We start from the raw sequence: 13,483 nt of genomic DNA, 5'->3' as shown, positions 1-13,483 counted from the left end.
CCCTTTCCTCTACACAAGACAACTAATGGTCTAAAGCACATTAAGAAGGCAAGAAATGTCTCGAATTAACTCTTGACAGGACACACCTGTGAGCTGAAAACTCATTGGAGAATGCCATAAGTTTGCCAAGCTAAAATTTGGCAAAACTAAATGTAGCTACTTTGGACAATCTGAAATATAAAACATATTTTGGGTTTTTTTTGTGAACCACATAATTCCATACGTGTTCTTTCATAGTTTGGATGTCTTCAGTATTATTGTACAATGTTGAAAATTGTTTGTGAAAATATTAAGAGTGAAGAAAAACCACTGAAGGAGATGGTGTGGCCAAACTTTTGACTGGTCCTGTACACCTTTTAATAATTATGTGGGATTTATCATATTTTTATATGTTATTAAAAAAAAAACAACAGTGTCCAAAGTAAAATTAAACATATGTTAGTCAGAATATGTTTGTGTAAGATATTAAACAGTTTATTGTGTGTGAGAGAGAGTGAACATTTAGTTAGTGGGTATGGACAAACAACACATTCGTTAGGCATTACTGTGTAGTTTTATTTTTTTTTTTTTTTATGTGGACACGTAGACTAAAATTTGATTTTGGATCATAGTTCATAGGTATCATATGTTATTGAGGCTGCAACGTCACGGTTACGTGTGTTTAGGCAGTAAACTGACTGTCGCAATAGGATTGAAACGTGCCAGAAAGAGCAAACAAGTTTTAAGTTGCTTTAAGGGGCAAGTGTCAAAAAATCTTGTCACAAAAGAAAAAGTTTACAAAACTCTAAATTGACTCGTAACCATACTAGACATATACTTAATCTTAGTTAGTTATATTTTAAGTAAATGCGTATTTTCTATTACGTTTAGTCTTTTTTTGTTGTTGTTTTTGGTTGTTTGATTTGAAAATGTAGATAGAGAATTGTGAGACGCTCCCTAAAGCCGACGTGTCGGGTGACATGCTGTCAGTCCACTGGAAGGCCCGCCTCCTCTCCATTCCTATTGGCTGATTGGGGACACGCGCAAACACGCTTCGGCATGAAGTAGTCTTACTGTCACTTTTTATTTATTTGTATCTATATCATAAAGTATTTCATATATTTAAAAAAAAAAAACTGAATTTTAACTAAACGATTCGTAGCGGGGCAGGATTTTATTTTAATTCAATCAACACCAGGGATGATGTCGGATATTTAAATACATTTTCAATCAACAATCCCATCACAAATCCGTGTTAAAACTTTAAATCACTTTACTTTATCCCAAGCAGTGCGATCTTATGGCTGTATAACCATCCCACCATCTGACAGAGACACTCGGATCCCGCCACAGTCCAAGCAGCGAAGCGCGTAACTGGATATTCAAAAACAATACGTAATCCCATCATGCACCGCTCTTCGACCCTCGGCATTACCTCATCCCATAATGCTTTGCGCGGAGAAGAATCTTCTGGTGGTAGTCTAGGCAACGCGCCTTATCGGAGCGCCATGGGAACGCCCCACGAGTCTCCTCCAGCCAATCAGAGGCGTCAGGCATGACATCATGGGGAGGCCTATTTTTAGTGTGGCGGCAGAGGCAGATAAGGTTGGCCTCCACGCTGGAGAAGCTCAGAGAGTATACAGACCTCACTCCGGAGAGGCACAGAGAAGGAGACGAGCTCTGCTCCAAACCAAAAAAAATATTCAAAGTTTACAACCGTATGATTTCCGACCGCCGAAACTCTGAGAGCTTCATCACAGCGCCAGATATAAGAGTTGTTTTTCCACTGATTTTTAATGATCTTCCGACTATAACTTCGCGGAAAGTTTGTTTCGGGACTCCGGGAGTGTAAACCCATAAAAGAGGAGCGAGTCTGGAGTGGGAACCCGCCTGCTGGTGGTATTCTTCTGACTTTATAATCCAATCTACACTTTTTTATACATCAGAAAAATCATCTGGAAGAAGACGCACCGAGGAGGGAGTGTGAGTGACTCGAGTTGAGCCACAAGAAACAAGAAAAAAAAAGTTTTGGTTTCTCTTTCTATGTCTACTAAGATGGAAACTACTTTCTACGACGACTCCCTGAGCGCCGCGTTTTCGCAGCACGACGCCGCCGCGTTCGGATACAACGCCAAGGTGCTGAAGCACAACATGACCCTGAACCTGTCGGACCCGGGCAGCGCGCTCAAGCCGCACCTGCGGCCGAAAGCCAACGACCTGCTTACGTCGCCGGACGTCGGTCTGCTCAAGCTGGCGTCCCCCGAGCTCGAGCGCCTCATCATCCAGTCGAGCAACGGGATGATCACCACGACCCCCACTCCGACCCAGTTCCTGTGCCCTAAAAACGTCACGGACGAGCAAGAGGGCTTCGCAGAAGGTTTTGTGCGAGCGCTGGCCGAGCTCCATCACCAGCACATGCCGCCCAACAGCGTCACGGCGACCCCTCAGACAACGATCAACAACAACAGCAGCAGCAGCTCCTCCATGGCGCCCGTGTCGTCCATGGCAGGTGGAGGTGTGTTCAGCACTACCGTGCGCTCCGACCCGCCGGTCTACGCCGACCTGAACACGTTTAACCCGGCCATCACCACAGCGCCGAGCTTCACCAGCGCCAATCCTGCCATGAGCAGCTACACCACTACCACGTCCATGCCTCCACAGCAGCAGCAACAGCAGCAGCACACCCTAGCCGTGCAGCACCCGCGCCTCCAGGCGCTCAAAGAGGAGCCGCAAACGGTGCCCGAGATGCCCGGGGAGACCCCGCCGCTCTCTCCCATCGACATGGAGAGCCAGGAGCGCATCAAGGCCGAGCGCAAGCGAATGCGCAATCGCATCGCCGCTTCCAAGTGCCGCAAGAGGAAGCTGGAGAGGATCTCCCGCCTGGAGGACAAGGTCAAGACGCTCAAGTCGCAGAACTCGGAGCTGGCGTCCACAGCCAACCTGCTCCGCGAACAGGTCGCTCAGCTCAAGCAGAAAGTCATGAACCACGTCAACAGCGGCTGTCAGCTCATGTTAACGCAGCAGCTGCAGACATTCTGAAAATAAAAATTGGACATGTGGAGTTGTCGCGTAAGGGACTGAAAGGACACACAGACCAGGTCGGCATCTCTACCGGCAATAAAGTCCTCCAGGACCGGGGACTGTCTGACCGCGCGTTTTTACGCACTGGTGCGTAAAAGGAAGTCCGGTTTGGAGCTGAAAGACTCCTCCGACTGCGCTCACTGGTGACCATGACATGACCTGGACAGCATGAGAGCCTCGCACTGTTACACGTCGTTTCTTCTTCTTCTTTTTTTTTTTTCCCTAATGACAAAAAAAAAAAAGAGACTCAATCTTGCTCACCTTTTGACCAAGTTGTGCATGGACCTAAGCTTCTCCAGGAGCACTCAGTATTAGAAGAAAAAGAGAACTGTGATTAGGGACGATGAAACCTGCACCGAAAGCGAAGAAAAAAACATTTTTGTTTTTTTGTTTTTGACAAAAGCTGCCTGACCTTCTGAGTTGCAATGTACCTTTACTGCTCTTAAACTGAATGAAATTCACGTTGAGTTAGTCGAGCTTCAGCAGTTTTCTCTTTCTCAAGGTTTTTTAATGAGGTTTCACTCATTGTTATGTGTAAATAAATACAAAGTACTTAAGTTTACCATTTGTAATAAAAAGTACTACATCATTTTTTTTTTATGTTTGTTTTCTGGATTCATCAGAAACTAATCAATATTTATAAACTGTAATAAAAGTATGTTGAACCAAAACACAAAGTCTCTTGTCTATTGAAATGTGTGTGTTCTTGCCAACGCAAACAGGTTTATCCATGTCTCCAGAGCAACTAATGCAATGAACAGCTTCTGAAACAGACTGAAAAACAGATTAAAAGAAAGCTGTATGTGTTGTTCTTCAACAGCACATTAATAGGTAAAATTAAATATATTTTGTTCACGTATGTAGATATAATTAATCAAGTTTAATTGTAACTAATGCTAAAGACTATCTTCAGCATCACCTGTTACTCTAAACAGTAACCTAATTGTTATTTCCATATAGAGTTTTTATTTAGTTAACAAAGTGACATAAATAAATGAGTGTAAAACAGTCATAAATGGACTCGAGTTCATACATTTATCCAATCTATAACCCACAGAACCCGATAATTAACTGGCTCATGTAAAGTGATTGTGCACCACTTAATATTTGTGCTATTTATACCATCCTTCTCGATTATATTTGCAAACCATGTGCATTCAAAAACCGCACTTTTACAGCCACTGCATTGTCAATACACGTGTAGTACACAGAGAGTAAGGATGCCATTGTTTGAATAATAAACATGCTTTCAGTTTATTGTAACAACAGAAATAACACTTATCGTTCAGTTTAACATGCACAAAAAAGTTCACACGCGCTAACTGGTTCTATTATTAGTGAATGAACAAGTTATAAGGAAGTTTTATTATAATTGTGACTGCCACACCAGCTCGTGCTTCCTGTCATTGCCGTTAACAACCACCAGAGGGCGGCACAACTCCGTGTTCAATCAGACATGTAGAAGATTTGCCCATTTGTGAAATACAATACAAAAAATATGTACACTACACTAGAACAACCACATGGACTCTGATTATCAACCCTATAAAATATTTAATTGGGCTACATGTATATGCATCAAAATTGTAATTTTCTTGGTGTTCATTCAGTTAAATAATAATAGTATATATAAGTAGTCCAGATCTCACTCTATTTTACTTTCTTTATGTGGGGTTACGCAAAGGAGGAGGTGTACAGGGTAAATCCTCGCACACTGGAGAACTTGGAGGCACGGAACAGATTCAGGAGGTGCCTATATTGAAAGTAAAAAATTAGCTTTGTAATATGTAATAAAGTATATGTACAATTTGTTTCAATACATTTGTATTATAAATATGGACCTTATCACCAAATTTTAATGCCCTAGTTACATTTCACACGTGTGTGTGTGTGTGTGTGTGTGTGTATGGTGGGTGAAAAGTAACTAGCATTAAAGATATATACTGTATTACATCGTGTGTGTATATATATATATATATATATATATATATATATATATATATATATATATATATATATATATATATATATATATATAATAAAAATGTATATGGAGATATTTTATGCAATATTTATCATGTTTCATACAATATTTATTATTTCTTTTTACGGTCCGCTCTTGTAAAAGGTTGACATCATACCGGAAGGTTGTTCCCTTCATGACCATATAAGGCGAGAAAACGGTCGGAAGCCCAACATCATCAACTAGTGGGCGTGTTTTCCGGGAAGTGGAACTCCTCAGGCTGGGTTCAGTGCTTCTGTTTCATTTAGTTATAATAAATATATTTCTTTCTTTTTTTCTTTCTTTCTTTCTTTTTTTTTGAGAAATACCTATATAGCGTACCTTAAAATATGGTCAAAATGTTTTTTAATATTGTTCAATTTGTCATATATTTACATCAACTTCATGAACATCAACCTTTTATAAATACATTTAAACATACATAAATACATAATGTTAAAATTATTATTGTTGTTATTATTATTAATAACAATAACAGCAACAACAACAACACTCATACAATTATAGTAGTACTTGTAGTGTGATGACAATGATGATAATGACGAGATAGTGTAGCATTCCTTAACAATCCAGGCTACACAGTCCCTATCCGTGAGAATTTGCACATATTCAAGTCTAAAGCAGTTCATGAGTGCAGTCCTGGTAATAAAAGAAACACTAACCAAAGATTGTTATGGGTACAGTTGTCATGTATCAGATTACACAGGTGTAGACACTTTAAACAAGAAACAGGAGTGGATTTATATATATATATATATGAACATAATTTCCCCCAATCCACCTATAGACACTTCAGAATTGTTTTGTTTAAGAAATCCACTCCTGTTTCTTGTTTAAAGTGTCTACACTATATATATATGAGGGGTGGTCAGGCCCAGCAAAGCCTTCTCTGCTGGCCTAAACACTATCAGAAGCACTGACGTACATTTACAACCTAAATTCTAATAATTGGTTAATGAAATTGTATTAATTTATTCCCAACAGTTTATTCTTTTCATTTCAAAGCATTTCGCTTGGCTGCACTGCTTCCAGTACGTGTACGTGGATGTAAAATTTTTTGTCCAATTATATTTTACCCTCTATGTGCTGCCATGTCAATTTAATCTTCAATTCTAAAGCTAGCTAGCTTGTCTCGGACAGGGAAAGGGTTTGTTCTCCACTTCCAGACCAGTGAATACGAGCGATACCACTGGATTACAGCCTCTGAGGAGCGGTGCAAATTATGAGTATACATCTCTCGTGAGTATGATGTATTTTATTTACAATTTAATGTTTTTGGTCATGTTATTAGACAAATATTGATTCTGAACTGCTCCAGATGCTGTAGGTGGCACAGTTGCGGTGGTAGTGTGGAGGTTTGGAGTCTTAACTGGGTTTCTTACTTTATATTGCGTTTTTGTACCTTATTGATGGTTGCTATAATTGCGACGTGATCCCGCCACTAAGATATATATATATATATATATATATATATATATATATATATATATATATATATATATATATATATATATATATATATATATATATATATATATATGTTTAAATTAAACTTCAACAACTTCTAACTAGTCCAAGAACTACAATCATGGCAATCATGACAAAGGTTTCCTGAAGTGGACGTTCACCTGTATTTAGTGGTTGCTAAGAGATATTTGATTGCTTGGTGATAAAGCTGCCTACGCCTATGTTTAAACTTCTCGCAGGAATTTGGGCACAGGATAAATTTTTGAAGCTCTAACCAGTGATTGATGTCTTAGAGGAACTGCCATGGGTTCAACCAAGTTTACGAATCCATATGCTATTGAAGTAATCCGGACTAGAAAGAAAGAGCTAGTTGGTGGCATCTCCAACACGGAAGACTTGCTGGACCTTCTGGTCTTTAATGGAGTTTTTCTACCTGAGAACAGAGTTCTTGTGTCCAGCATTACAGCACAAGAGGAAAAGAACTCCAGAATGCTCAACATCCTGATGTCACGAGGAGAACGGGCATGCCGCATTTTCTTCTACCCCTGTCTGAAGAGTGCTCAACCTGACCTCTACCAGAGCATGAAAACCTACGTGGGACAGCTGAATGAAAACATTAAGGATACACGGAGGCAGCTGATTGGATATCTTCTAGAAAAAGATCGGCAAGGGCCAATGAAAACAATTCAGGACAACAATAGGACCCATATAAATGAAACAGTGGAGCATAAATCAAAAAAGACAGAGCTGCCTTTTTCCTCAGACAAGTTAAAGGAGACTCCTGCAACACCTGAAGACTCATCAAATGGCATTCTCAATGCAGTGTCTATAGGTGACGTGCCACGATTGCAGGAACTTCTAAAAGGCATAAATATCAATGACACAAATGCATTCTTTCATGACATCCTACACCTGGCTGCCGAACATGGTCAAGTGTCAGTTATAAACTTTTTGCTTCGTCAAGGTGCTAAACTGGATTTAAGGGATCGAATGGGTTGCACTGCTCTTCACAAAGCATCAGAGATGGGGAACACATCAGCTGTATTGGCTCTTATAAGGGCTGGAGCTGACATCTATGCAACAGACCAAGCCTTAAAAACACCCCAACATTTAGCAGCACAAAATGGACATGAGAACACAGTCAGGACACTGGTGCTAGAGGAAAGAAGAAACTTCAAGAACCAGACAACATTCCTACACATGGCAGCAATAGATGATGACTCTGTGTTTGCTAAAATTTTACTGAGAAATGATGCCTCAGTAGACACCTGTGATGGCCAGACGAAGACAGCATTGTTCCATGCTATTAGCCGAGGAAATGAAAAAACAGCTGCTGTGCTTCTTCAAGCTGGAGCTCATGTGGATTCTGGAGTTATTGAAGCTGCGCTCGAGCTCAACAAGAAGCCTTTGCTTTCTCTTCTTCTGAGGAACATTAAGACAACGATGTCTCAAAATGAAGTAAAATCGATTCTGTTTAAAGCAGTAAAGAGAAACTTGGACGAGATCGTAGTGGCTCTTATAGAAAGTGGAGCTGATATCAATGTGTGTAATGACATGGGTTACACACCACTGCTCCTAGCCATTGAGCTGGGCAATTGGGAGGTTTTTAAAGTGTTGGTCTCAAATAAAGCCCAGATAAATACAAGACTACCCAATCAAATGTCTCCTCTTCACCTGGCCACCCAAAGTGGCAGTAAGCAAATAACAGAGGTATGTTAAAACATTAAGTATAAGATGTATATTACAGTACAATAATGCTTTACTAATATTGGTGAGTCAAAATCATTCACAAGACAAAATAGATAATATTTCTTATTAATTTATAACTAATAATCTCCAGTAAACTGTGCATGCTTCTTCACTTTAATAGAAGTATATAACTTTTAACAACTCAAAATAATTTAGATATTTAACCTGATTTTACCACTATTTCACTAAACAAGTTTAAACATTTCTTGTAGATATTACTGGATATGGGCATAGACCCCAACATAATAGGCCCCAAGGAACAGATGCCTCTTCATCTTTGTGCCTTACACAACCACCCTGCACTATTGGCCCTGTTACTCCACAAAGGAGCTCAGATCAATGCAGTGACTCAGGATGGGTTCACTGCCCTCCATCTTGCTTGCCAGAGTGGACACAAGGAGGCTGTCGCCCAGCTGTTGGAAGGAAAGGCAGATCTCCATGCACAGGACAGAACGGCTAGGACAGCACTACACTGGGCAGCTGCTCAAGGTGACATAGGCATCATAAAACTGCTTCTATTTTTTGAATCTAATCCTGACGTTGTTGAGAAAGAGAAAAAGACTCCATTACACCTGGCAGCGATGGCAGGACACACTCAGGCTGTCTCCACCCTGGTTGCTGTAAAGGCAAAAGTTGCAGCCAAAGACATGGACGGCTCTACGGCTCTGCATTATGCTGCCAGGAATGGACACATTCATGTGGTTGCTACTCTTCTGACTGCTGGTAAGAACAAAAATGTGAATGAGAGGAATGTTTGGAGGAGGACACCTCTACATTTCGCTGCGGAACATGGGCAGGAGCATGTGGTTGGCCTGCTGCTGGAAAGACAAGCCAAGATCAATGCCATTGACAATAACAAAGACACACCGTTACACTGGGCCTGTCGAACAGGGCATCTGGGCACAGTGCAAAAGCTGGTAAACTGGATTCATGGGGAGAAGGTAAACCTCCAGGCTACTAACAACGTCATGAAAACAGCCCTGCAGGTAGCAGAGGCTGAGGCCAGTCTGAACCACCAGAACATTTGTCTGCTGCTGAAGAAGAAGATGCTTCTCATTAAATAAAAATGTTAGAATTGTATAATGAAAGTAATCATGTGGATTGGAAGCTTTTTTGTTTAAACTGGTTCAGATCAGAACTATAACCCAACAATGTAATATAAAGATAATTATGGAAGACATACTAAATAGGCTATATGAATATACATTTTTTTGTTGATTGTTTTTTTTTTTTTTTCTCAAATAAACTCTTTAACAACATCTGGTCACTAGGTGTCACCCAAATGTCGCAAATAGGCACATGTACAACATTTGAGTCATTTATTGGTGTATAGTGGTGATTACCGCTGATTCATACTAAATCTAAAACTCCACTTAGTAAACCTTAGCAAATCAATATACTTAATATACATAACCACATAGGTTAGGTTTTTTTTTTGCGGGTGGGAGTTTGGGGGGTTTTCTGTCATAATGAAACTGAGGGTATCTTTAAGGAGTTGCGTCCGGCTCTGTAGTCAGTGCTTTATCGTAAAGAGATTCTTTTGCCATTTACAGCTCAAGGGGTCTAAGGTAATGCTGAAAAAAGTAAATCATGAGATAAAAAAAAATTATATTGTACTATAATATGAATAATATAAACAACATTCTACAAAAAAGGAATTCTAGAGACTATCCAACAGACTATCCAACAGCAGGAGACATTTCCCAGTCCACATCAATGGAACTGAGGTAGAGCGAGTCTCCAGCTTTAAGTTACTGGGAGTTCACATCTCTGAGGATCTGTCCTGGCTCAAAAACACTTCAGCTCTGGTTAAGAAAGCACAACAACGCCTGTACTTCTTGAGAAGTCTCAAGAAAGCTCATCTGTCCCCAGGGATTTTAACGAGTTTCTACCGCTGCATCATCGAGAACATTCTGACCAACTCCATCACTGTATGGTATGGAGGCTCCACTGTGTGTGAACGTATAGCCCTGCAAAGGGTGGTCAAAACCGCCCAACGCATCACTGGCACCCAACTACCTGCCATTGAAGACTTTTCAATTCAATTTATTTTTATTTGTATAGTGCTTTTAACAATGACATTGTCTCAAAGCAGCTTTACACAGATAATGTGGTGAATATGTTCTTTATAAGTAAGTTTGTCACTGATGAGCGAGCTGGTGGCGACTGTGGCGAAGGGAAAACTCCCCGAGATGACATAAGGAGGAAACCTTGAGAGGAGCCAGACTCAAGAAGGAACCCATCCTCATCTGGGTTGCGCCAAATGTCCATTTGATGATCAGAAGCGAAAAGTAGTCCTGAGTCAGTGTAGGAGACTGTTGACATTAACTACAGTCCAATCCATCCTCAAAGCGCCCGTTCTTACTCCGGAATTTCATGGAACCACCCAAGGTGTTGATGAGTAACCGTCCCAAGCTGCACAGAGTGGCCTCCAGTCAAAGAGAACACTATCCAGAGGCAGGCCTGGACAAAGTGGGAAGATCCACAGAGGGGAGAGGGGCAGGAGCAGTGGTTACTGGAGCCTCAGGAGCATGTTTAACAGAGAGAGAGAGAGAGAGAGAGAGAGAGAGAGAGAGAGAGAGAGAGAGAGAGAGAGAGAGAGAAGAGAGAGAGAGGGGGTGACAGGAAGAGAAGGATATGGATTATTAAGTGTCCTTATTGTTGTATGAAAGTTAATATCACGGTGCAGTTTGGACTCTGGCAAGACTCGCTATGGCAGCATAACTAAAAGGGAGAACCAGAAGGTAACACTGACATGAGGAATCTCTGGGATCAGAAACGACCCACCACACCACCATCAACAAACCTGAGTGAACGTGTGAATGTGAGGGGACGACAGCATACAAATATCCCAGTTCACCAAACACTCTATATCCATGTTACCTCCAGATCTGAGCCTTTACCTAAGAAAAAAATCTACTGATCAAAGGCTTGACTAAACAAATGTGTTTTCAACCTCGACTTGAACACTGAGACTGTGTATGAGTCCCGAACACTGGTTGGAAGGCTGTTCCATAACTGTGGGGCTTTATAAAAGAAAGATCTGCCCCCTGCAGTAGTCTTCGTTATTTGAGGAACCGACAGATAGACTGCACCTTTTGATCTAAGTAGGCATGGAGGATCATACTGGTACAGAAGTTCACTCAGATACTGCGGTGCGAGACTGTTGCTGGTAGTTTGGCCCATTTCAAGACCTTCCAAGGCCCATTCCAAGACCTTCACCACAGCAGATGTCTGCACAGAGCTCACAACATTATCAAGGACTCTTCACATCCCAGTCATAAACTGTTTAACCTCCTTCCATCAAGAAGGAGATACAGGAACATACGTACCAGAACCAGCAGGTTCAGATACAGCTTTGTTTCATTCACCATGACACTACTGAACTCTACACTACACCACTAGATCACTATAAAAACACGGTATATAACGTCTGTACAATTATACATACAATGTACATATTACATAGTATATCTTTTGTACTCCTCATTACATATTACTCCTCTTTATATCTTTACTGTACATTCTGCCCAACATTTCACATTCATGTATATATATATATATATATATATATATATATATATATATATATATATATATATATATATATATATATATATATATATATATATATATATATTTAAATATATATACACGCACACATTATATACACATATACACGAATAGTACTCTGTGATTATATATAATTTATTTAAACGTCTGAACATTAATGCTAATTACAACTAATACTTTGCGGAAGCACATTTTGCCTTTCTTATTGCAATAATTCTTCACACATCTAGACTTTGGAATTTTATATCATTCTTTTTTGCAAAGAAAGTTTACATCTCTTTTTTAGGTCATTCCATAGGTTTTCAATGTGATTGAGATCTGGACTTTGGCTGGGCTGTAGTGTGAAAATCCTCTTCACTTTCAGCTTTTTGACAGAGGACAGAACGTTTTGTCCCAAAATACATTGGAACTTGGAGCTATTAATTTTTCCATTAAGTGCCCCTGGCTCAGTTGAAGAGAAGCAACCACAAAGCATTTTTTCTCCAGATTTTTGTTTGTTGCAAGATCACATTAAAGATATAAAATGTCTGACAATTATGTTGTTATTTCTGTCTTCTTATTCTAAAAAGTGTGCATAAACATGTGTGTGTGTGTATATATATATATATATATATACACACACACACACACACAGTATATGTAAATGACCTTAAAAAATATTTGTATGATTTTTACAAAGCATGTCCTTGTATCAAATCAATAAGGGACCTTATGTGCTTAAAATCAATATTTAATACATAATCCTTTGTTATCTTGGAGTAGCTATGCTAACCATTTTAGACACAAAAAAATAACAGGAAGTATGAAAATCTGGGGCACTGATAAGTGGTCTTGATATGCTATAAAGATAAATGCCGCATTTCTTTTTGTAGGTGTGAGATCAGTCACTTAATAACTACGGATAAGGAATTGTGGTCTCACCAGTGGAAACAAGAAAAAAAATCGTCAAGCATTAGTCATGGTAACAAACATACACTGCATTTCTAGAAATTGCAATATATAATAAAATAAAAGTAATAATAATGACTACTGGTTGTAGGTTGCTAGCATTGATTTGTTTAGAAAATATCTATGGAAGTTTTAATCTTGGAATAGATGGTGGGCATTGAAAATGTGAAGATTTCATCCAATTATTTAATGATCCAATTGCACTTTTTTGCAGTTATTTTGAAAAAAGCGGCTTTTATATAACAAGAATGTAATAAATGTATATACATTTTGCTCACAAAATGTAAAAATGTTATCAAGATTTAAGTAAAACTACTCAAAGGAAAATGAAACACTATATGAGATATTTTATTTTTATTTCTTTAAACAAGAAATAAAAATGTATATATATTTTTATTTCAAGTTTATATATTTTAGGTATTTTGTAAAATCGACATATGGCAAACATATACAGGAATGGAACCTGTTTTATGGGACCTGTGGCTATATAGAAAACAATACTATTTTGAGAATTCCCCCCCCCAATTTTTTTTAAAGATGGACTTCACCCAAAACATTATAATAACATTTTTGTAAAACCATTAGAACTTGTTTGCAGTAGTTATAACTTTTTCATGCTTACAAGGTTTGCAAAAAACCTTACAGTCTAGAAATTCCAGTAAT

The 13,483-nt window shown here is 39.2% G+C and overlaps 2 protein-coding genes across 2 annotated transcripts; both read left to right on the top strand.

Annotated features, from left to right (window-relative positions):
* Positions 1 to 557: 557 nt before the first annotated feature.
* jun (Jun proto-oncogene, AP-1 transcription factor subunit) lies at positions 558 to 3,731 on the top strand. The gene has a single exon (XM_083563353.1). The coding sequence runs from the start codon at positions 2,023 to 2,025 to the stop codon at positions 3,016 to 3,018; it is 996 nt and encodes a 331-aa protein (XP_083419479.1). The 5' UTR covers positions 558 to 2,022; the 3' UTR covers positions 3,019 to 3,731.
* A 3,098-nt stretch (positions 3,732 to 6,829) lies between these two features.
* caiap (CARD- and ANK-containing Inflammasome Adaptor Protein) lies at positions 6,830 to 9,368 on the top strand. Its single transcript, XM_083563449.1, has 2 exons — positions 6,830 to 8,260; positions 8,512 to 9,368. The coding sequence occupies exons 1-2, from the start codon at positions 6,854 to 6,856 to the stop codon at positions 9,361 to 9,363; spliced, it is 2,259 nt and encodes a 752-aa protein (XP_083419575.1). The 5' UTR covers positions 6,830 to 6,853; the 3' UTR covers positions 9,364 to 9,368.
* The last annotated feature ends 4,115 nt before the right edge of the window (positions 9,369 to 13,483 follow it).

This window comes from Silurus aristotelis (genome assembly GCF_946808225.1).
Source record: "Silurus aristotelis genome assembly, chromosome: 15".
NCBI lineage: Eukaryota > Metazoa > Chordata > Actinopteri > Siluriformes > Siluridae > Silurus > Silurus aristotelis.
This window is presented reverse-complemented; position numbering and strand designations above follow the sequence as displayed.

Excerpts from the sequence above, each read along its gene's own strand:
- jun (XM_083563353.1), top strand. The coding sequence starts at position 2,023 with ATGTCTACTAAGATGGAAACTACTTTCTACGACGACTCCCTGAGCGCC.
- caiap (XM_083563449.1), top strand. The coding sequence starts at position 6,854 with ATGGGTTCAACCAAGTTTACGAATCCATATGCTATTGAAGTAATCCGG. Across the intron at positions 8,261-8,511 it reads GCAGTAAGCAAATAACAGAG|ATATTACTGGATATGGGCAT; the intron begins GTATGTTAAAAC and ends CATTTCTTGTAG.